The 24465-nt window shown below is 52.5% G+C and overlaps 2 protein-coding genes and 1 non-coding gene across 3 annotated transcripts in view; all 3 read right to left on the bottom strand.

Moving 5' to 3' along the window:
• The window catches only part of LOC108295412 (bile salt-activated lipase-like), a 33285-nt gene extending 19503 nt beyond the window's left edge, over positions 1-13782 (bottom strand). The window contains 10 exon segments of the mRNA XM_037734582.1: positions 6899-6968; positions 6971-7083; positions 8108-8193; positions 8195-8315; positions 8508-8592; positions 8595-8693; positions 10148-10265; positions 10413-10520; positions 10699-10971; positions 13717-13782. Of these exon segments, the coding sequence (XP_037590510.1) occupies positions 6899-6968; positions 6971-7083; positions 8108-8193; positions 8195-8315; positions 8508-8592; positions 8595-8693; positions 10148-10265; positions 10413-10520; positions 10699-10971; positions 13717-13782 (1139 nt within the window).
• On the bottom strand, positions 1610-1713 carry LOC119469383. Its single transcript, XR_005198174.1, has one exon. It is a non-coding gene; the product is annotated as a small nucleolar RNA U13 (small nucleolar RNA).
• A 5673-nt stretch (positions 13783-19455) lies between the features above and the next one.
• The window catches only part of CEL (carboxyl ester lipase), a 10313-nt gene continuing 5303 nt past the window's right edge, over positions 19456-24465 (bottom strand). Inside the window, exons 6-11 of the mRNA XM_017517567.2 lie at positions 24374-24464; positions 24092-24209; positions 22447-22633; positions 22072-22275; positions 20423-20620; positions 19456-20100 (exon numbers count right to left, since the gene is read on the bottom strand). Of these exons, the coding sequence (XP_017373056.2) occupies positions 19554-20100; positions 20423-20620; positions 22072-22275; positions 22447-22633; positions 24092-24209; positions 24374-24464 (1345 nt within the window). The 3' untranslated portion in view covers positions 19456-19553. The remainder of the gene's footprint in view (positions 20101-20422; positions 20621-22071; positions 22276-22446; positions 22634-24091; positions 24210-24373; position 24465) is intronic.

Raw genomic sequence — 24465 nt, 5'->3', positions numbered from 1 at the left:
AAAAAAAAAAAAAAAAAAAAAAAAAAAAAAAAAAAAAAAAAAAAAAAAAAAAAAAAAGATTGGCAGAATGGATTTTTAGAACATGATCTATCTCTATGCTGTATAGACAATTTCTTTTAGAGACAGAGTTTTGCTCTTTCACCCAGGCTGAAATGAAGTGGCACCAAATCAGCTCACTGCAACCTCTGTCCCACAGGTTCAAGCAATTCTCCTGCTTCAGTCTCCTGAGTAAATAGGATTACAGGCACCTGCCAATACATCCAGCTAATCTATTTTTAGTAGAGACAGGGTTTCACCATGTTGGCCAAGCTGGTCTCTAACTCCTGACCTCAAGTGTTCCACCCGCCTTGGCCTCCCAAAGTGCTAGGATTACATGCGTGAGCACTGCACCCAGCCCATAGAGACAAATTTTATTTTTTATTTTTATGAGGTGGAATCTCATTCTGTTGCCAAGGCTGGAGTGCAGTGGAGTGATCTCGGCCCACTGCAACCACTACCTCCCAGGTTCAAGCAATTCTCCTGCCGCAGCCTCCTGAGTAGCTGGGATTGCAGGTGTCCACCACCATGCCCAGCTAATTTGTTTATATTTTTAATAGAAACAGGGTTTCACCATATTGATTAGTCCACTTTCGAACTCCTGACCTCAAGTGATCTGCTCACCTTGGCCTCCCAAAGTGCTAGGATTATTGGCACGAGCCACCACTCCCAGCCGAGACAAAGTTTGAATACTAAGACACAAAAAGCTCGGAAGTAAAAGGTAGCAAAAAGTTATTCCATGAAAATCGTATATTCTAACAATGGCTACAGTGTGAGACAAAATAGATTTTAAGTCAAAACAGTAACAAGACAAAGAAGGTCAGTATATGCTGACAAAACTTCAGTTTATGAAGACACAACAATTGTGCACATATGCACATGTCAAACGCCCCCAAAATACATGAAAGCAAAAATGGACACAATTAAATGCGAAATACACAATTGGAGAGTTCAATACCTCATCTCCAATAACGGACAAGAACCAAATAGAAGACTGATAGAGGACTTGAACAACACTAGAAACCAATTAGGCATGGCAGACATATACACAACACTCCAATCAGCAACAGTAGACTACACGTCCTTCTCAAGTGCACGTGGAACATTTTCCAGAATAGGCCATATGTTAGGCCATAAAGTAAGTCTTAATTGTTTTTTTAAGATGGAGTTTCGCTCTTGTTGCCCAGGCTGGAGTACAATAGCGCAGTCTCGGCTCACTGCAACCTCTGCCTCCCTGGTTCAAGTGATTCTCCTGCCTCAGCTTCCCGAGTAGACGGGATGACAGCACCCGCCACCACGTCCAGCTAAGTTTTGTATTTTTAGTAGAGATGGAGTTTCACCATGTCGGCCAGGCTGGTCTCAAACTCTTGACCTCAGGTGATGCCACACCTTGGCCTGCCAAAGTGCTGGGATTACAGGCGTGAGCCACCGTACCCGGCAATAAAGTTTAAAAAAATTGAAACTATATAAAGTATCTTTCCAACTACAATAGGATAAAATCATAAATCCATAGCAGAAGGAAAACTGGAATACTCATAATACGTGGAAACTTAACACGCTCTTTTCTTTTTCACATCACTTGGGTAATGTGCCAATGTCGTAATAAGGTTTGAGGGTGTCACATCTCATGCATGTGTGTGAGCGCCCAATCATCATGATCATGAACTACAAAAGGATTGCAACACACTATTTTTCCCCCGAGACAGTCTCACTCTGTCGCCCAGCCTGCAGGACAGTGGTGCAATCTCAGCTCACTGCAATCTCTGCCTCCCAGGTTCAAGCAATTCTCCTTCCTCAGCCTTCTGAGTAGCTGGGATTACAGGCGTGCACCATCACTCCTGGCTCAGTTTTGTATCTTTTTTAGTAGAGACGGGGTTTCACCATGTTGGCCAGGCAGGTCTCAAACTCCTGACCTCGTGATCCACCCGCCTGGGCCTCCCAAAGTGCTGGGATTATAGGCATGAGCCACCAGGCCAGGCCCTTAACATACTCTTAAACAACCAGTGGGTCTAAAAAGAAGTCACAAGGGAAATCAGAAGACACCTTGAGACAATGAAAGCAAAAACACAACACACCAAAACCTACAGCAGGCGACAAAATCGAAAGCAGTATGTGGGGGAGATTTATAGCTGTAAAGACTACGTTAAAAAAGCAAAAAGCTCAAATTAACAACCCATCTGCACACACTAAGGATAACTGAACAAAACCCAAAGCTAGCACAATGAAGGAGATAATGAAGAGCATGGCAGAGATACAACAGAGAATAGAAAAGCACAGAAATCTATAAAACCAAAAATTGGTTCTTTCTAAAGCACAAAACTGACAATGCTTTACCTAGATCAACAAAGAGACAAGACTCACATTACTAAAATTTGCAATGAAAGTGGGAACATTCCTAACAGATATAAGAGAATGCTTTATAAAACACCATTACATGCCAGCAACATACAGTGGAATATTATTCAGCCATAAAAAGGAATGGGGCCGGGTGCAATGACTCACACATGTAATCCTAGCACTTTGAGAGGCTAAGGTGGGTGGATCACTTGAGGTCAGGAGTTCAAGACCAGCCTTACCAACATGGTGAAACCCCATCTCTACTAAAAATACAAAAATTATCCAGGTATGGTGGCGCACACCTGTAATCCCAGCTACTTGGGAGGCTGAGGCAGGAGAATCACTTAAACCCCAGAGGCAGAGGTTGCAGTCAGCCATGATCACACCACTGCGCTCCAGCCTGGGCAAGAAGAGGGAAACTCCGTATTAAAAAAAAAAAAAAAAAAAAAAAAAAAAGAAAGAAGGAAAAAGCTATGTTGTGCTGACACATGCTACAACATGGATGAACTTTGAAAACATTATAGTTCCACTTCTGAGAAACATCTCCAATAGGCGAATTTATGGAAACAGAAACAGAGGTTACCAGGGGTTAGAGGGAGGGGGAAATGAGGAGTTAGCGAATGGACACAGAGCTTCTATTTGGGGTGATGAAAAAGTTTTGGAAATAGTGGTGATGGTTGCCCAACCGAATGGAAGTAATGCCACTTAATTCTACTTTTAAAAGCAGTTAAATTAGCATGTGTTACATGTATATTTTACCACAATTTTAAAAAAATAGTATCTGCAAGGACCATTTCCCAGCCAGGCTGGTGGCTGCCTTTCTACGGCCTTAGGGGAAAAGGAGCATTTTCTGCTTGTCTTCCTGAGGTTTCTTTTGCCCACCAATTAGGAACCTGTGAATTTCAAGGTCAAACTCTGGAATTCAGTCAGCACTAAGGGAAAAATTATAAACGGATAATATGTACAATACGGAAAGCGTGGACAAAGCTAAAGGAAGGGTGTTAGCCAGTGGACGGGCAGGACTTTGCCCCCACAGTCCTCTCCAGAGGCCCGTGGTCCACCCTTTTTCTTAGATGGGAATCGTTGCCCCTAACCATAGATTTCCATTGCCTGTCCATTTTCTCTCTGGGGAAAGGCTTGTGATGCTGTGTTTAGGGCTGCAGTCGGCCTCATTTCATAAGCATTCCTGCCCACAGTGCTCACCTCACAAAGCCATGCTCACTGCAGTGCCTGGGCTTGGACCCAGCAGAGGTAGGGGTGGTTCCGACTCTGACCTCTGCCCCCCTCAACTCTTCCAGAGCCATTGGGCACCTCCCAGGGGGCCCACAACCCAGCACCTGCCACCCAGCACCCTTGGCATCCTCTGCTTCTGACCTTCCAGAGCGATGTGTCCACCTGTGAACCAGGACTCCAGCATCCCTGCAACTCCTTGTGTGATTGGTGTCATCCAGAAACACCTTGGAAAGCCCCAGGCCCTCCGCCCTGTATTCTTTGTCCACAGCCTCTGCTTTGGTTATGTCCTGGTGCTGGGTGGGATAGTTAAACACGCAACACAGGCATTGTGGCAGGAAAGAGGGAGGCCACCGAGACAGGATCCACATACGCAGAAGGCCACGTCCTTACAACAAAGCACTGAAATGTAACCCCTGGGACAGTAACGTGCTGGCCTGAGCCCACCCCAGTGCCCTCCCAGGCTTCCCGGGACTGGGAGCAGCCAGCAGGATCCCGGTGACCTCCTACCTGCCTTTGTATTTTCAACTTCATACCCTGGAGTCTGTAATGGCAAGAGCCAGATGGATTGCAGGCGATTCTGAGCTGTTCCCTCCCGCTTGACAGATGCAAGTGTCACCCAGACACACAGCAGGGCTCGCCTCTGCCAGGGAGGCTTTTAAAGTCCATTTTCTGTTGCTTATAACACAATACCTAAAACTGGGTAATTTATAAAGAAAAGGAATTTCTTACAGTCATGAAGGCTGAGAGTCTGAGGTTGAGGTGTCACCGGATGGAAAGTCTTGACTGAGTTGTCCAGGTTCTTGGCATGTTGAACAAAGAAGTGAACAGAACGCACAAACAAAGCAGCAAAAAAACCAGGCAATGAAAGATGAAGCAGCCGGCCGGGCGCGGTGGCTCACACCCGTAATCACAGCACTTTGGGAGGCCGAGGCACCCGAGGTCAGCAGTGTGAGACCAGCCTGGCCAAACAAGGTAAAACCCATCTCCACTAAAAATACAAAAAAATTAGCTGTGTGTGGTGGCGGGCAGCTGAGACAGGAGAATCACTTGAATGCAGGAGGCAGAGGTTGCAGTGAGCCCATATCATCCCACTGGACTCCAGCCTGGGCAATAAGAGTGAAAATCCGTCTCAAGAAAAATAAAAGACATTGGTCAGTCTGGTTGCCCAAAAACAAACAAAAAGACAAAGCAACAAAATAACAGTGTACCAAAGGCACAGACTGAAGAAGCAAACACACAATCCACAGGGCCAGAGCAAGCCCAGCAAACGGGCAGGAGTCTCCCCACCGCACTGCCTCGCAGGGTTTTTATAAAGAATAGCTCTCGGGCCCCTAGCTGCCCTTTAGAGGCCTCCAATTGGTTACACCCTACGAAGAATTATCCTGGGCCAACCAGAGGCTGAAGTGGAGGCTTGGCCCACGGTCAATCAGAGGTTGAAGTGGAAGCTCCTGTCTTACTATCACAGGAGGCGGGACGTGGCCCGCGTGCTGCCCAGTCCGGCCTGGAACACGCTGCACCTGCTGTCCTCTGGCTCATGAGAACTGGCTGCACCTGCTGTTCCTTTGCTTCTGCCCCAACCCTTGGCTACGTTAATCCCCTCTTCTCCTGCCTCAGAGAGGCTGTATCTTGCTGGTGGGGACTCGGGTGTCCCGAGGCGGTACTGGGTATCACGTGGGGAGGATGTGAGCCTGCTCACGTGCTTCCTTAAATCTCTCTTCCTCTTACAAAGCCACCAGTTACCCTCCCATGATGACCCATGAATCCATGAATCCCTTTATGGGGGCAGGGCCCTGATGATCCAGTCACCTCTTAAAGGCATCACCTCTCAATACTGCCACATTGGGGATTAAATGTCAACATGAGTTTTGGAGGGGACAAGCATTGAAACCAAAGCAGAGGCATGACGGGTGGAGCCCAGAGGTGGAACACACCTGGGTCCCCACAGCCCACCCCTTCTGACACGGCCTGGCCATCCAGGGATGTAATGTTCTGAATGACAGGTAGGCATGACTGTGCTTTCTTTCAACAAGAGACAGGTGTCAGTCGCGAGGGCTGGGAAGAGGCACTAGAGTCCCAGGCTTTCTCTCATAGTGCTGGAGGCTGACTCAGCAGGTAGAAACACAATCATTCTTGTGGGTACCAGTGTGGCCAAGGAAGGGACACATTATTGCATCCTCAGGCTTTCCTTGCCCAAGAGGGACAGTCGCTGGGAGAGGCCCACACTGCCAGGTGGGTCTGTCTCACTCAGTCTGTGACAGGGAGACAGGGAGTCTCCTTTTTACAGCACACACCCCTCGACCAACCCAGGAAACCCAGGGTGGCCAAAGTGGTCACAGCCAGCCAGGGTGTCCCCTGCTTCTCTGGGGGACAGGGTTCACCCCGGCTCAGTTCTGCTGTATGGGGCCACAGGACCCACCCTCCCTGAGCCTTACTGTCCCGTCTGTAGGCTGGAGGGGCAGAGAGAGAGGCTGGCTTGTCCTTGGGTGCTGCTGCTTCCCACCACGGAGCCCCCACAGGCAAAGTTGCTCGGGATTCTGGAATCTTCTCTCATCTGAGACCCACCCTACCCCACAGTGCCTGTCTAGAAGGTAGGTTAGGAGTGGGAAGAAGACCCCCAACGTGGTTCCGAGCACTGGCTTTGGAGTCCGGGACCTGGGTTCAAATCCTTGCTCTGAGTGACCCTGGGTGTGTGATGCCCTCTCAGGCCTCATCTTCCTCTAGATAACTATAAACGTCTGAGAGGGGGCACAGTGCCACCTCTCAAGGCCATGGTGAGGTCAGGCTGGTCAAGTGCTCGGTGATGTGCCTGGGCTTGGACCCGGCAGAGGCAGGGTCAGGCAGTCAGGAGTGGTTCTGACTCTGCCCCACCAACCCTGCCAGAGCCATTGGGCATCCCCCAGGGGCTCACCACCCAGTGCGTACTGCCCAGCACCCTTCCCATCCTCTGCTTCCAACCTTCCGGGGTGAGGTGTTATTCCTTCTTTGACTTGAATCCAGCTAGAGGAGCTTTCTCTTCCCAGGCAGGTTCCCCAGACCTCAGTTAGAACACAGATGTCACTCCCTGCACCCAGAGGACATGGCATGGCTGGGCTCCCCTGGTCCAGAGGGGGTCACAGCCTGCCAGAGCCCAGCTCCCTCTCTGAATGCAGCTGAATGCAGATATGCCACCTCTCTGAATGCGGTGGGAGGGACTCGCCCAAAGTCCCTCCCCTGGCAAGTGAGGGAACAGGGCCTGCTGGCAGGCGGCCTTTACGTCTGTGGCCCTCTGCCCCAGGCTCAACCTATGCCTTACCCTGTTTTGGCAAAGTTGGTCCAGTAGGCGATCACAGCCTTTGAGACAGTCCTGTTTTGGGGCCGGTAGCAAAGGGCTTCCCGAATACGTACTGGATTCTGTCCATATGACCCGCCCCCACCCATTTGGGGTAAGTGGGCATCCGAGAAGGACGGGAAAACAGGTAGGTGTACATCTTGGCACTCCTGGAGGGGAGAGACCACCCAAGTAGGCAGGGTGCCCACTGGGGACTGCCCAGCCCAGACACTGGCCCTAGAGGGAGGTCACAGGCAGCGGGCAGGGAAGGGGCTGGGGAATTCACATGAAGAGACTGGGCTTCTTACACCCAGGGAAGGGAAAGCTGTGGATCAAATTCATGGATTCATGGGTTCTGCAATTTCAGTTGAATTCATACTTCACCTCCACAAAACACTGTGAGGCACCTTCCTTTTTTAATTCAGTATCAAGAAATAGTTTTCTCCCCAAGTGAATGTGCATTCTTCAATTGGATTGGACAAGGCATGGGCCCTCAACTGTTTCCCTTTTTGCCTTGACTGAAAGGAGGCTCACAGCTCAGTGGATTGCTTAGTTGCTGCAAAGCTTTCGTCCTAGACTTCTAGGTATACTCTTATCTTCTTATCTTTTTAGCACCCTAACTTATTGTTAATTTTTATTATTTATTTACTTATTATTGGAGACAGAGTGTCACTCCGTTGCTGATGCTGGAGTGCAGTGGCACAATCTCTACTCACTGCAACCTCCACCTCCCAGATTCAAGTGATTCTCCTGCGTCCGCCTCCTGAGTGGCTGGAACTGCAGGTGTGCACCACCACACCTGGCTAATTTTTGTATTTTTAGGAGAGCCAGGCTTTTGCTATGTTGGCCAGACTGGTCTCAAACTCCTGGCCTCAGGTGATCCCGTAGGGTGCAGGGCCGACCAGGGCAGAGGATCCTGAGGTTTGTAAATCCCCTGAAAGCTGGGAGGGAAAAAGAGTCCTTCAAGTCTTGCCAGGCCTCAGCAAAGCAGATCAGGCAGGCACAGGAGGGGACTCAAGTACCACTTTCCTGGACAACCAGACACCTGTCAGCCACCCAGAGCGAGGCCTCGGCTGAAAGGTGCAGCACCACGGGAGGGAACACCAGGACCCACCCCTGCCCAGGTCCCAGCACCCGGGACCCACCCCTGCCCAGGTCCCAGTGCCCGGGACCCACCCCTGCGCAGATCCTCACTTGGCGTTGGCTCTGTACTGGGCCAGGGCAATCTCAGTGGGCACCAGGAAGAGGATGTCAGTCTCAAAGTCCACCATGGACTTTGTTCTTCTTGTTCTCCTGGGATGGGTCCTGAGCCCAGGACTCGGTGTAGACATCAAAGGTAGTTTTGGTGCCTCTGAGCCCCTTGGTGATGGTGAACCCGCTGACCAGCTTGAAGAAGTCCTCCCTATGGGGAACAAGTAGGCACTGATGCTCCCCCTGTGCCAATAGGAGAGTGTCTGCACACCCAACCATATTGGTGCTAACTTTCTCACCCCCAATCCTCCACTCGATGCCTTCCTCCTCCAGGCTGGCCCAACTCCAGCACGGGTTGCCCCTGGGTCTGGTGCCATTGCCCCTGGGTCTGGTGCCCCCTTACTCTGTGACTTCCTGCTTGTCCTTGTTGATGGCAGGCATGTCAATGCTGGCGAAGATGTGGCCGTCCATATTGTTGGTTCCTGCTTGTAGCCGATGTCGGTGGCATTGGCGGATAGGTTGACAGGGTCATCGGGGATGAAGTCTCCATCAATTACAGGGAGGAAGCCCAGGTAGTGCAGCATGGGGTCTGGGTGGGAGAGCCAGCAGGTTCTAGTACCTTCCAGTGTCCCCCTGAGCTACCCCTTGCCTCTCAGGGCTGGAGTTGGCCATGTTCTTCCTTCTCTGATCTATGGACACTTGGGGCAGGGAGGATTCTGCACCATCGGGGACATCCTGTGCTCTGTAGGATGTTTAGGGCATCAAGAGCATCGACCCACGAGGTGCCAGGAGCACCCCTCCCCAACAGGGACAATCACAAACGTCTCCAGGCCTTGCCACACGTCCCAGGCTGAGAGCCACTGTCTAGGGCCAGATCTGTCCTCTTCAGCGGCAGCCCCTCCCTCTCCTCTCTCTCTCTTTGCTGGGCCTGAATCAGGAAGGAGGAAAACTTAGAAGCCACTGAGGGGACTGACGGAGAAGGAGCTCCCTCTCGCAGGGCTGGGTTCCAGTCCATTAGCCAAACATGGTGCGAGGTCTGCACTGCCCTCCACACCCCTGGACTGGCCCCTAGAGGACCCCGTGGCTGCTGAGACAGAGGGTCCCCGCTGTCACTGGGCCCAGCACAACGGGCCTTGCTCCCAGTGGGGCCCTGCTTCTTGCTTTGCTCGGACTTGCCCAGCCCGTGCAGTTGAGTTCCTGTCAGGTAGACATGCAGATGACGGGGCTTCATGGCACGTTTCCATGGGAGAATGAGCAAGAGAGAAGTGTAGCCTAGCAAGCTGGTGAGGCTGACACTCACAGGTGTTTGTGGAAGGGGTCCCCAGGCCTTCCTGGGGTACAGAATCGTGGAGCTGGAGGCCCCAGTGGACAGTTCAGTAAATGTTTGCTGAATGAATGAATGAATGAATGGTCATCTAGAAAAAAGGCTCTTGGTTTGGGGTATATGAATCTCCCTAAAATTGTATGCAAATGACAGCATATGAATGCATGAGGTGGGGCAGTGGGCCCCAAATGTTCATCAGCTTCTCAAAGGGGGAGTCAGTGACTCATGGGAGATAAGAAGAAAGAATGGCCAGGCGAGGTGGCTCACCCCTGTAACCCCAGCACTTTGGGAGTCTCCGCAGGCAGATCACCTGAGGTCAGGAGTTAGAGACCAACCTGGCCAACAAACCCCGTCTCTACTAAAAGTATAAAAATTAGCCAGGCATGGTGACACATGCCTGTAGTTCCAGCTACACAGGAGGCTGAGTCAGGAGAACCACTTGATCCCAGGAGGCGGAGGTTGCAATGAGCTGAGATCCTGCCACGGAACTCCAGCCTGGGCGACAGAGTGAGACTCCGTCAGTCTCAAAAAAAAAAAAAAGAAGAAGAAATGGCTTCCCATCTCCTCTTTCTTACAGCTGGGCCTTGGAGGGGAGACACCCGCTTGGTGGTGGCAGGACCAGGCTGCAGCTCTGCCACCTTCCTCTCTTCCAGAGTACTTCCTGGCAGTACCCCCCCCCCACCTCGAGACCCCACGGCCCAACCTGAGCAGCTACTCACACTCCATGCCTGCCAGCGGCATCTTATAGGCCAGCGTCAGGGCTTGGGGGTCGGTCACCTTCAGACACTTGGCCATCCTGGCAGTGTCGTCCACAGGGCAACCCACCTTCTCCGCCAGCTGGGGGCACAATCAAGGCCGGCGGGTGTGGGGAGGCCAGTGTTCACGGCGCAGAACGGGGTCCAGGACAGAGAATGGAAATGAGGACAGCCCCTACCCGGTATCAAAGCAGCCCCTCCCTGCCCACCCCTACCCTCCTCCATTTACCTTTTTGGCCCAGAAGAGGGGGTTTTTCTGGATGACCCAGGAGCTCAGGGCCACACCGCTCTGGCTGATGGCTCGCCGGATCAGGCCCTTGTTGTAGGGGGAGAGGGTCTACGACATCCAGAAATCCCGTCACCAAGGCCACTCCTGACTCCACCCACCCCAGGCTGGGCCAAGGACACCCCAGCACCACAGCCCCAGCTCCACACTGCCCCTCCCGCCCTCTGCCTCCTGTCTGAGCTTCCTGGCAAACTTTGGGACGGGCCCTCCCCTCCAGGGGTCCCCAGACCTGCAGAGAGACGCTGGCACCTCCAGCCGATTCCCCAAAGATGGTGATGTTGTTGGGGTCCCCCCCGAAGGCCGCAATATTCCTCTTCACCCAAGCAATGGCCATGTGCTGATCCCGAAGGCCATAGTTACCTGGGGGCAGGGCAGGGGAGTGGGTGCTAGAGACCAGCACCCAGACCTGGCCTGCAGGAGGGGAGACCAGCGTGGGAGGGGTGGAAATGCCCTCAACAGAGTTGGGGCCCCGGAGGAGCCCAGGTTGGCAAATAGTGGGTTCCTAAGGGGCTGGGTCGGGTGAGGTGCTGAATGGGGTGGGTCCCTAAGAGACTGGATTGGGTGGAGTGGTGGATGAGGTGGGTTCCCAGGAGGCTGGGTCCAGTGGGGTGCTGGACTGGGTGGGTCCCCAGGAGGCTGGGTTGGGTGGGGCGCTGGAGGGGGTGAGTTCCTGGACCTGAATCCGGAGGGAGCAAGGGAAGCCGACTCTGGGTGCCCAGAGGCAAAGACAGCTTCAAAGTGGGACAGCTCTGCACAGGAGACCCAGGAGCACCCCCTGCCCCGCACTGCTCAGGGCTTGAGGATTCCTGCTCCCCTCCTTATCCCTGGGGCTGTCCTGCTCCCAGAATCTTACAGGAAACTGGTTCAACCAGTGTTCCCACTAGGCAGCCCTCCAGGAGGTGGGGTGGAGGTGTGGGTTCTGGCCATGGCCGCCCGGCCTTGACTATGATCCTCAGTTTCCCCATGTGGAAGATGAGCCACAGCCGTGCCTCCTGTCGGCCTGTTTGCCATCAGATGGGAGGCCTGTCCGGCTCCCGGCAGGGGCGTACCCAATGCTCAGTGTCCCTGGAATGTTTCACACCAACCTTCCTCCTTCCTGAGGGGTGGGGCCTCCTTTTTCCCCCTCTCATCTTCCAGCACAGGGCCTAGCTGGCTGGGCACAGAGTTGATGGCCCCACGCCCAAGTCCCCATAGCTCCTGGGACCCCTGCTGGTAAAGATCCCCCCCCTAGGGACCCTCCACCCTTCCCTGTGCCATGAGAACTGCCTCTGTGCACCAAACTACCTAACCCTACAAGGAGACTAGAGGTTGGCACTCATCCACCCACTGTCCCTGGGGGAACTGAGACTTGGCAGCTTTTGGGCTTGAGGTCACCCTGTTGGGAGGCAGCTGTCTGTCCCACTGCCACCTCCTGTCCTTCTGGGGCAGCAGCTACCCTGCCAGTGGTGGGTGGTGGGAGCAGGTCGATGCTTTCTGGCTCCCACCTGTGCCAGGTTCCAGGTGGGGAAGGGCAGGGTGACCGTACACCCCCAGGCCCAGCCAGGGTCCCAGCAGCCCTCTGAAGTCTAGGCTGATGGGCCCCCTGCCACACTGGAGTGGGAGAGTGGCACACCTGCCGCTGGAGAAAAGAAGCCAAAACCAGCCCCTGCGGGCACCGCGGACAACCCCTGGGGGCCTCTGTGCCTCCTCGTGCCAGCACCCCCAGCCCCGCCCCACCTCTGGGAGGGGGTGTAGGGAAGTCACCTCCAAAAGTGTCCCTGTGGTATTGAGAGTGGCCTGAGGGCCTCAGGGTGGGGGATGGGGAGGGGTCTTACTGACCTGCCGAAAGCCTCTCAGCACCCTAAGAAGAGCTCACCCAAGAAGAGGGTGGCCTCCCCTTTGAGTCAGAATCCCAGGACTGCTGCCCAAACCTCCAGGTCCCAGGGGCAGGGAATGTGGAGAGCAGGCAGAGGGAATGGAGCAAGGCATCCCCCAGGCCTGAGAGGCGGCAGGCAGGAGAACAGCGTGGTCAGGGACTGGGGTCCCCTGTGCAACTCCTGCTAGAGATGGGGCCTGGGCCGGGCACCCTCGCCGGCTTCCTGTGGGGACTGGGGTTACTGTGGCTTGTCCCTCACAGGCAGAAAGGGCAGATTTTGTGGATGACTCAAAAGAGCTCTGGCCTGCCGGCTCTCCCTCTGGAGGAACCAGGACCCTGGTGTGGAGTAGCCCAGGTTTCAAGTTCCTGCTCAGAACAGAAGGTAACAGCTGTGCAATCCTGGGTAAACGGCCTGCCAGCCTCTCTCTACCCCTCTGCCAGCCTCTCTCTACCCCCTCTGCCAGCCTCTCTCTACCCCCTCTGCCAGCCTCTATCTATCCCCTCTGCCTGCCTCTCTCTGTCCCCTCTGCCAGCCTCTCTCTGTCCCCTCTGCCTGCCTCTCTCTGTCCCCTCTGCCTGCCTCTCTGTCCCCTCTGCCAGCCTCTCTCTATCCCCTCTTCCAGCCTCTACCCCCTCTGCCATCCTCTCTCTACCCCCCTCTGCCAGCCTCTCTCTACTCCTCTGCCTGCTTTCCCTGCCCCTGGGCCTGTTTCCCCTTCTATAAAATGGGAACAACATGGACCTCACAGAGGTTTTTAGGTGGGATCACCAGGCTTAGCAAATGCAATTTCAAGAGGCCCAGCCAGTTACATTGGAATTTCAGGTAAACAGTGAATTGGTTTTTACTATAAACATGTTTCATTTTTTTTGAGACTGAGTCTCGCTCTGTCACCCAGGGTGGAGTGCAGTGGTGTGATCTCAGCTCAGGCCAACCCCCACCTCCCAGGTTCAAGTGATTCTCCGGCCTTAGCCTCCCAAGAAGCTGGGATTACAGGTGCCTGTCACCATGCCTGACTAATTTTTGTATTATTAGTAGAGACGGAGTTTCACCATGTTGGCCAGGCTGGTCTCCAACTCCTGACCCAAGTGATCCTCCCCTCTTGGCCTCCCAAAGTGCTGGGATTACAGGCATGAGCCACGGCGCCCGGCCCATATAAGTATGTTTCAGATATTGCATGGGAGATTCTTACAGAGCAGTTCTTGGCGGTTTATCTGACATTCAAATGGAACTGGGCATCCTGTGTTTTACCTGGCACCTGTCCCCCTAGAAATGAGGGTGAGCGCCCGGGAACTGCCGTGGGGCTGTGCTGGGCTCTCTTCCTCAGCCTGGCCCCAAGTTTCCAGATAGGATTGAGCTGGGAGGAGACAGGACCTGCCCTCTGCTGGGCTCACCTTCGAGGCACTGGCCACTGCCCAGCAGCAGGTGAGGCCCAAGACAACCAGCTGCAGGCGCCCCATGGTGTGCGTCAGCCTCTGGCTGGCCCTCCCTCTGGGCCTCGGGTATTTGTTGCGCCAGGGCCAAGGTCACATGCTGGGTCATGTGCACTCAGACACCCCTTCCCCTCCACCCCACCCTGGTGCAGGGATGATCCGGTTTCCCCAAAACCCACGGTGCACCTGTGCAGGTTACTGCTTACCTGGGAGCAGAGGCAGGCATCACGGTGGCGGGCAGGAAGGAGGATGGTGGGGCCGGGCAGGGTGCACAGTTGTCATCACCCGAAGACTACAGATTTTCTAGGGCTTTTTTGGGGTTTTTTTTTTGAGACATGGTCTCACTCTGTCACCCAGGCTAGAGTGCAGTGGCACAATCACAGCTCACTACAGTCTGAAACTCCTAAGCTCAAGGATTCTCCTGCTTCACCCTCTCAAGTAGCTGGGATTACAGGCGTGTGCCATCACACCCGCTAATTTTTGTATTTTTAGTAGAGACAGGGTTTTGCCATGTTAGCCAAGCTGGTCTCGAACTCCTGAGCTCAAGTGATCTGCCTACCTCTGCCCACCAAAGTGCTGGGATTATAGGCGTCAACCACTGTGCCTAGCCCATAACCCAGTTTTGGCCATGTTGTGAGCCCACATTCTTTATGTAACCTCAAGATGGCATCTAAGCTCTGTGCTTTGTTGGGAAGTGGGGTCTTCACTTCAAAGGCTCCCGTGTATACACGTTAAACAAATATGCATGCTCTTTCCCCTGTTAGTCAATGTGCCCCATGCCAGTGATTTTGCAGTGGCCCTTCAGAGGATGAAGAGGAAAGCTCTCGCTTGGCCCCCGCAGTATCATCACGAAGTTTCAATGCTCTCGAAATCCCCTGGGCTCCACTGATTCAATCCTTCCTCACTCCAATCCCTTGAAGCAGCTACGTTGTCTGGGATATATACCCTGGGGTTCATTGTCGTGCGCCAGGAAAATTTAGGACAGGGCCAAACACGAGGAGTTTAGGAGCGGAGGTTTAATAGGCAGAAGTGAAGAGAAACAGCCACAGCTGTCTCTTCTCCAAGCGGAAAGGCCTGGTGGACCCAGATGCGCTGAATTTATAGTCAGGTTTGAGGAGGCGGAGTCTGATTTACATAGAACTCACAGATTGGTTCTATCAGGTGTGACGTTTACAGAGCACGAGGGGAAGGCTGGTGGCCCTGCCCTAATCTGATTATGCAAATAGGCTTTCCAGTTGATCTGCACTGTCTTGTCTGTTTCTTACTGTACACGTGGCTGGCACAGATGGGAGGATGGAGCCACAACTTAGCATGTCTAGTCCCTAGTTCCTATGGGCACTCACTCGTGCAAGCCTGCTGCTTGTCTATGTCTGCTGCTCAACTTTGCAGGCTGCTCTTTGTTAGAAAATGATTTGGGGCCGGGCGCGGTGGCTCAAGCCTGTAATCCCAGCACTTTGGGAGGCCGAGGCGGGTGGATCACGAGGTCAAGAGATCAAGACCATCCTGGTCAACACGGTGAAACCCTGTCTCTACTAAAACTACAAAAAATTAGCTGGGCATGGTGGCGCGTGCCTGTAGTCCCAGCTACTCAGGAGGCTGAGGCAGGAGAATTGCCTGAACCCAGGAGGTGGAGGTTGCGGTGAGCCGAGATCGCGCCATTGCACTCCAGCCTGGGCAACAAGAGCGAAACTCCGTCTCAAAAAAAAAAAAGAAAAAGAAAAAAAAAAGAAAGAAAATGATTTGGGACTGCTTTTCATTAAAAAGAAAAGCCTTGGCCAGGCGCGGTGGCTCAAGCCTATAATCCTAGCACTTTGGGAGGCTGAGGTGGGCGGGTCACAAGGAGTTCGAGACCAGCCTGGCCAATATGGTGAAACCCATCTCTACTAAAAATACAAGAAATTAGTCGGGCATGGTGCAGACACCTGTAATCCCAGCTACTCAGGAGGCTGAAGACAGGAGAATTTTGAACCTAGGAGGCAGAGGTTGCAGTGAGCCGAGATTGGGCCATTGCACCCCAGCCCAGGTGACAGAGCGAGACTCCATGTAAAAAAAAAAAAAAAAAAGCTTACCAAGGACACCCCTACCCTTACTATCAGCCTAAGAGATTTCTTCTGAACTCCTGTATCACCCTGACAACCACTAACCTTTATACTGTCTCTAGTTTTGCCTTTTCCCAGTGTCACAGAGGTGGAATCACACAGTAGGTAGTCTTTTCAGGTTGAGCTGCTTTCACTTAGTAAGACTCATTTAAGTTTTTTCCATGTCTTTTCTTGGCTTGATAGCTTTCTCTTTCTTTTCTTTAACTGCCTCAAGATGTCTTCCAGCTCATTTCTTTTTAGAGCTGAAAAAATTCCATTGTCTGGATATACTGTTTTTCACCTGCTGAAGGACATCTTGGTTACTTCCAGGTTGTGGCAATTATGAAGAAAACTGCTATAAACATCTGTTATGTTGATCAAAAAAGCCAAACTAAAATATTTGAAGAGATGGATTCTGAGCCAGATATGATTGATTATGGCCAGACGCACGGTCTCGAGGGTGCCAGGGCGGCGGAGTCACAGCTCGGTTTTATACGTTTCAGGGGGACATAAGACGTAAACGAATAATTCGAGTTATATGTTAGTTCTGTTTGGAAAGAGGAGACCACTGGAGCTGGGGATGGAGAGGGTTTGGGTTGGCTTACAAATCATAGGTGATTTCAAAGATTTTCTGATTAGCAGTTGGTTGAAAGAGTTCTTAGCAAAGAACCTGGAGACAATAGAAAGAAGAGTCTTGGTGAAGATAAAACCAAGGCTCTTATGATGTAGATGAAGTCTCATAGATGGCTGCCCTTAGAGACAATCGATGACAAATATTTCCATCTCAGATCTCTAAAAGGTGCTCGGCTCTTCAGAAATGACCTGATAAAGGAAACATATTCTCTGCAGAATGCAGATTTCCTCCACAAGAGACAGCTGTGCAGGGCCATTCCAAAATATGTCAAATAAATACATTTTGGGGGCTGGGCGCGGTGGCTCATGCCTATAATCCAAACACTTTGGAGGCCAAGGCGAGTGGATCACCTGAGGTTGGGAGTTCAAGACCAGGCTGACCAACATGGTGAAACCACGTCTTTAAAAAAAAAAAAGTAAAAAAAAAAAAAGAAATACATTTTGGAATAAAATACTTCCATTTCTTTCATGACCTGCCATCTGTCTGTCATGTGATGCTATACTGTAGTCAGGTTGGAATTTTATGTCTTATTTCTACAGAGTCTGTCCTGTCAGTCTTCAGAGCTCTGTTGTAAGGCCAGTCAGCTGAGCCTGAATTCCAAAGGGAAGAGAGTATAATGAGGCATGGCCAACCCCTACCGCCCATCATGGCCTGAACCTTCAGGTTCCTTTGGGTCCCCCTGGCTGAGAGGGTGTTGCATTCAGTCAGCTGAGGGGCTTGGAATTTTAGTTTTGGTTTACAGCTATAAACATCTGTTTGCGGGTTGGGTAAATACTAAGGACTGAGAGTGCTGGATCACGTGCTAGGAGTGGGTTTTATTATTAGGAAACTGCCAGACCGTCTTCCAACGTGGCCGCGCCGCTTGTCATTCCCAGCAGCAACGAATGGGAGCTCTGGTTGCTCCACGTCCTCCTCAGCATTTGGTGTTTGGCCAGCTTTCTGGATTTTGGCCATTATTACAGGTATGCAGTGGTAGCTCACTGTTTAAATTTGCATTTCCCTGACAACATATGATGTGGATATATCTCATACAGAAATACAGATGGGGTCTTGCTATGTTGTCCAGGCTAGTCTTGGATTACTAGGCTGCTCAGAGACCGTCCTGCCTCGCCCTCTGAACATGATGGGATTCTGTGCCTGAGCCACTGCACCCAGCCTGGGATGTCTTTTCGGGTGCTTATCTGCCACCTGTATAGGTGGATAACAGTGCTTTATCAGATGTCTTTTGCTAATATATTTTTCCAGTCTGTGGCTTGTCTTTGTTTTCTTTGCAGAGCAGAAATTTTTTATTTTAATGAAGTCCAGCTTACGTCACACAAGGCAGAGCTGCAAATCCGACACAGGGCCCACCCGATGCTGCCGCTCCACAGCTGTGTGGCCTGGGCCTGTGTCTGCCTCTCTGAATTTCACATTTCCCCATCAATACCTTCACTCGGAGAAACTATGGATGAGAAGTCCGTACGTTATTGTTTACAGGATGATCTAAAATGAACACAAAAACTTTGTTTTCAAGCAGAGAAACATCCACTTAAAGTCCTAGGTAGGGGCCAGCATGGTGCCTCATGACGGTAACCCCAGCACTTTGGGAGGCTGGGGTGGGCAGATCACCTGAGGTTAGGAGTTTGAGACCAGCCTGGCCAAAATGCTGAAACCCTGTGTCTACTAAAAGTACAAAAAAATTAGCCTAGCATAGTGGCACATGCCTGTAGTCCCAGCTACTCAGGAGGCTGAGGCAGGAGGTTCGCCTGAACCCAAAAGGCAGAGGTTGTAGTGAGCTGAGATCATGCCATTGCACCCCGGCCTGGGTGACAAGAGCAAAAGTCAGTCTCAAAAAAAAAAATTAAACAACAAAAAAAAAAAAAAAAAAAAAAAAAACGTCATAGGTAGGTTTCTACATCTGCATGATTTAAAAACCCCAAAGTTCTAAGTAACTGTGTGTCGGCAGATGGCCTAATCACAGAGTGACTTAAGGGACCTGGAGGCACGAATGCATATTCTGTGGGAGAATTTCAGGAGAATGAGCAAACCAATCTTAAATGATCCTTCGTGGGTCTTACTGTTTTATGATATATTACTTTATATAATTTATAATTTCTTATTTAAATTCATGTACTTTATAACTTATTATATGACTTATTGCAATAGCTTATATTTTGAAACTAGCATATGTATGTTACAGGAAAAATAACATAAACAATTATGCTGGTGCTGTCGGGAACCCAGACATTCAGCATAGGCAGAAAAGAAACAGGTGTAAAATCAGAAAAGTAAAACCCCACAATCTTACAACTGGGAAATACCTGCATGAATTCATACTTTATTATTATTTGATTTGGTGTCTTGCTCTGTCGCCCAGGCTGGAGTGCAGTGGTGCGATCTTGGTTCACTGCAACCTCTACCTCCCGGGCTCAAATGGTTCTCCTGCTTGAGATGGGACTACAGGTACATGCCACCACACCTGGTTAATTTTTTGTATTTTTAGTAGAGATGGGGCTTCACCATGTTGGCCAGGCTAGTCTCGAACTCCTGACCTCAAGTGATCCTCCTGCCTTGGCCTCCCAAAGTGCTGGGTAGGATTACAGGCGTGAGCCACTGTGCATGGCTTCATGCTTTTTTTTTTAATGGTGAATTTCCTAGCTCTGTCTCTTCCAAAGCCCTAGCAGTAAAGAAATCCCAGGAGCAACCACCACCCCTGTGACCAGATTGGGGTCTCTAAACACCACATTCACACCAACGAAGGAGCGCACACTGGGGAAATGGCTTGGTTGGGTCCCTGGCAGGAAATGCCAGGGAGGGGCTGGAGCCTGCACCATCTTGGTGGCTGGCAAGTAGGAAGATGCCCAAGACCCAAGGGTTATGTGAAAGGACTATAGAAGCCAACCTGAGGCCACCTCTAGCCAAAGACAGACAAGCTGGGCATGAAAAAGCAAGCCTGCAATTGACAGACAGGTCCTGCAGCTTAGTCTTGGGAGCAAAGAAAGACGCCAGACAGGGGAATGAGGTTTTATTCAGAAAGAGCTCAAGAGGGGAGGGGAGCCCCTGGGGTCCCTCCCTTGTGGCCTCTTGAGGCCAAGGCTCATGGGATGCTAGAAACCAATGACTGCAGGCATCTGAACTCCCTTGGAGTCATCTGTGGGGGGCACAGGGGCGGCCTCGGAATCACCCGTGGGAGGGACAGGGATGGCCTCAGAGTCACCCGTCGGGGGGACTGGGGCGGCCTCAGAGTCACCCGAGGGGGGCACAGGGGCGGCCTCAGAGTCACCTGTGGGGGGCACAGGGGCGGCCTCAGAGTCACCCGTCGGGGGGACTGGGGCGGCCTCAGAGTCACCCGTCGGGGGGACTGGGGCGGCCTCAGAGTCACCCGTCGGGGGGACTGGGGCGGCCTCAGAGTCACCCGTGGGGGGGACAGGGGTGGCCTCAGGGTCCCCTGCGGGGGGTGCGGGGGTGGCCCCCTGATCAGTCACCGTGGGCAGCGCCAGATAGCTAAGAGTCCAGTAGCGCAGGAAGTTGGTTCTCAGACCCCGCTTCATGGAGTTGCTGTCTATCTTCTTGGTGATCTCCAGGTAACTACCGTTTTCGGTGGTGTAGGGATCCCAGTGTGTGGGCACAGCTGAGTTGCCCATATTGGGGTCCCTGCAGAGTGAGAAGAGGCTGTTCAGGGCTGGGGACTTTCAGGGGGCTGAAGCTCTGCTCTGCACCCACACACTTGAGCCATCCCCCCCCGAGCTGGCCCTGGGCACCGTGGCTCCTCACTTCATACTGGGCACCGGCTATGCACAGAGCTTGGGGCTCTGCCAGTAGCTCTTTATCCTCGGAAACACACATAGATTCCCATGCTGGGGGAGGTTAAGTGGCTCGCCCAAAGTCCCTCCCCTGGCTAGTGAGGGAACAGGGCCTGCTGGCAGGAGGCCCTTACGTCTAAGGTCCTCCCCTCTGCGCTCAACCCACGCCTTACCCTGTTTTGGCAAAGTTGGTCCAGTAGGCGATCATGTTCTTAGAGACTGTCCTGTCTTGGGGCCGGTAGCCCAGGGGGGTGGCGAAGGGCTTCCCGAAGACATACTGGATGTCATCTGCATGGTCCGCCCCCACCCATTTGGGGTAAGTGGGCATCCGAGAGGGATGGGAAAACAGGTAGGTGTAGGTCTTGGCACTCCTGGAGGGGAGAGACCACCCAAGTAGGCAGGGTGCCCACCAGGGACCACCCAGCCCAGAGTCCAGCCCTAAAGGGAGGTCCCGGGCAGCGGGCAGAGAAGGGGCTGGGGAATTCACATGAAGAGACTGGGCTTCTTATACCCAGGGAAGGGAAAGCTGTGGATCAAATTCATGGATTCATGGGTTCTACGATTTCAACTGAATTCATATTTCAGCTTTATAAAACACTGTGAGGCACCTTCCTTCTATAATCCAGTATCAAGAAATAGTTTTCTCTCCAAGTGAATATGCATTCTTCAATTGGATTGGACAAGGCATGGGCCCTCCACTGTTTCCCTTTTTGCCTTGACTGAAAGGAGGCTCACAGCTCAGTGGATTGCTTAGTTGCTGCAATGCTTTCATCCCAGACTTCTTGGCATACTTTTATCTTCCCGTCTTTTTAGCATTTCTTATTTTTCATTTTTATTATTATTTTCTTTTACTTATTTATTTGAGACAGAGTCTTGCTCTGTTGCCCATGCTGGAGTGCAGTGGAGCAATCTTAGCTCACTGCAACCTCCACCTTTTGGGTTCAGGTGATTCTCCTGCCTCAGCTTCCCGAGTAGCTGGGTTTACAGGTGCGCACCACGTCTGGCTAATTTTTGTATTTTTGGTAGAGACAGGGTTTTGCCATGTTGGCCAGAGTGGTCTCAAACTCCTGACCTCAAGTGATCCTCCTGCCTCAACCTCCCAAAGTGCTGGGATTACAGGCATGAGCCTCTGTACCCAGCCTTATTTTTTATTTTAATAAGCTATTCTTACATAAAGGTCTTTAATGTGGCCGTGGGCTGAAAATATTTTGTAAATTGGCAAAGTTGAGGCCTGTTGGCAATACATGCTTGGTGCCGTAAAGAAAAATCGGCACGGAGACAAAGGATCTCTCAGCAATGCGATTTTTACTTCCTGGACTGCAGGAAGGGTACTCTCCTTAGCCATTTTGTCACAAGAATATCCTTCCTGCAGTCCAGGAAGTAAAAATCGCATTGCTGAAAGATCCTTTGTCTCCGTGCTGATTTTTCCTTGAAGCACTGAGCATCTATTTTCAACCTCTGTTTCCAACAAGGCCTCTAAGAGTCATAGAATAGAAAAACCCTTGTCCGGTGTTCTCTCAATCTACACAGTGTGGGGGATAAAAGGCAGCTCAATAACTCTCCAGTGACAAGGACTGTGGGGTGCGGGGCTGAGCAGAGCAGAGGATGCTGGGGTTTGTAAACCCCCTAGGGGCTGGGAGGAAAACAGAGGCCCTCAAGTCTTGCCAGGCTCAGCAAAGTGGATCAGGAAGGCACAGGAGGGGACTCCAGCACCACTTCCCAGACAACCCAGATGCCTGTGAGCTATCTACAGAGAGGCCTCGGCTGGAAATGCAGCACCCAAGAGGGCCCCCCAGGACCCATCCCCTTCCCAGATCCTCACTTGGCGTTGGCTCTGTGCTGGGCCAGGGCAATCTCAGTGGGCACCAGGAAGAGGATGTCAGTCTCAAAGTCCACCACAGTCTTCTTCTTGTTCTCCTGGGATGGGTCCTGGGCCCAGGACTCGGTGTAGACGTCAAAGGTTGTCTTGGCGCCTCTGAGCCCCTTGGTGATGGTGAGCCCACTGACCAGCCTGAAGAAGTCCTCCCTGCGGGGAACAAGTAGGCACTGATGCTCTCCCTGTGCCAACAGGAGGGTGTCTGCACACCCAGCTATACTGGTGCTAACTTTCTCACTCCCAATCCTCCACTCAATGCCTTCCTTCTCCAGGCTGGCCCAACTCCAGCCCGGGTTGCCCCTGGGTCTGGTGCCCCCTTACTCTGTGACTTCCTGCTTGTCCTTGTTGATGGCAGGCATGTCAATGCTGGCGAAGATGTGGCCGTCCATGTTGTTGGTGCCTGCTATGTAGTCGATGTCGGCGGCGTTGGCGTATAGGTTGACGGGGTCATCGGGGATGAAGTCTCCATCAATTACAGGGAGGAAGCCCAGGTAGTGCAGCATGGGGTCTGGGTGGGAGAGCCAGCAGGTTCTAGTACCTTCCAGTGTCCCCCTGAGCTACCCCTTGCCTCTCAGGGCTGGAGTTGGCCATGTTCTTCCTTCTCTGATCTATGGACACTTGGGGCAGGGAGGATTCTGCACCATCGGGGACATCCTGTGCTCTGTAGGATGTTTAGGGCATCAAGAGCATCGACCCACGAGGTGCCAGGAGCACCCCTCCCCAACAGGGACAATCACAAATGTCTCCAGGCCTTGCCACATGTCCCAGGCTGAGAGCCACTGTCTAGGGCCAGATCTGTCCTCTTCAGCGGCAGCCCCTCCCTCTCCTCTCTCTCTCTTTGCTGGGCCTGAATCAGGAAGGAGGAAAACTTAGAAGCCACTGAGGGGACTGACGGAGAAGGAGCTCCCTCTCGCAGGGCTGGGTTCCAGTCCATTAGCCAAACATGGTGCGAGGTCTGCACTGCCCTCCACACCCCTGGACTGGCCCCTAGAGGACCCCGTGGCTGCTGAGACAGAGGGTCCCCGCTGTCACTGGGCCCAGCACAACGGGCCTTGCTCCCAGTGGGGCCCTGCTTCTTGCTTTGCTCGGACTTGCCCAGCCCGTGCAGTTGAGTTCCTGTCAGGTAGACATGCAGATGACGGGGCTTCATGGCACGTTTCCATGGGAGAATGAGCAAGAGAGAAGTGTAGCCTAGCAAGCTGGGGAGGCTGACACTCACAGGTGCTTGTGGAAGGGGTCCCCAGGCCTTTCTGGGGTACAGAATCGTGGAGCTGGAGGCCCCAGTGCTACAGTTTATTACATATTTTCTGAAGGAAGGAAGGAAATGTCATCCAGCAAAAAGGCTCTTGGTCTGGGGTGTATGAATCTCCCTAAAATTATATGCAAATGACAGCATATGAATGCATGAGGTGGGGCAGTGGGCTCCAAATGTTCATCAGCTTCTCAAAGGGGGAGTCAGTGACTCATGGGAGATAAGAAGAAAAAATGCGCCAGGCGAGGTGGCTCACGCCTGTAATCCCAACACTTTGGGAGGCTGAGGTGGGCAGATCACCTGAGATCAGGAGTTTGAGACCAGCCTGGCCAACATGGCAAAATCCCGTCTCTACTAAAAATACAAAAATTAGCCAGGCATGGTGACACATGCCTGTAGTTCCAGCTACACAGGAGGCTGAGTCAGGAGAACCACTTGATCCCAGGAGGCGGAGGTTGCAATGAGCTGAGATCCTGCCACGGAACTCCAGCCTGGGCGACAGAGTGAGACTCCGTCAGTCTCAAAAAAAAAAAAAAGAAGAAGAAATGGCTTCCCATCTCCTCTTTCTTACAGCTGGGCCTTGGAGGGGAGACAGCCGCTTGGTGGTGGCAGGACCAGGCTGCAGCTCTGCCACCTTCCTCTCTTCCAGAGTACTTCCTGGCAGTACCCACCCCCACCTCGAGACCCCACGGCCCAACCTGAGCAGCTACTCACACTCCATGCCTGCCAGCGGCATCTTATAGGCCAGCGTCAGGGCTCGGGGATCGGTCACCTTCAGACACTTGGCCATCCTGGCAGTGTCCTCCACAGGGCAACCCACCTTCTCCGCCAGCTGGGGGCACGATCAAGGCCGGCGGGTGTGGGGAGGCCAGTGTTCACGGTGCAGAACCATTTGAAGGCAGGAACGGGGTCCAGGACAGAGAATGGAAATGAGGACGGCCCCTACCCGGTATCAAAGCAGCCCCTCCCTGCCCACCCCTGCCCTCCTCCGTTTACCTTTTTGGCCCAGAAGAGGGGGTTTTTCTGGATGACCCAGGAGCTCAGGGCCACACCGCTCTGGCTGATGGCTCGCCGGATCAGGCCCTTGT

Source organism: Cebus imitator, unplaced genomic scaffold (genome assembly GCF_001604975.1).
Source record: "Cebus imitator isolate Cc_AM_T3 unplaced genomic scaffold, Cebus_imitator-1.0 Scaffold638, whole genome shotgun sequence".
Classification (NCBI taxonomy): Eukaryota; Metazoa; Chordata; class Mammalia; order Primates; family Cebidae; genus Cebus; species Cebus imitator.
This window is presented reverse-complemented; position numbering and strand designations above follow the sequence as displayed.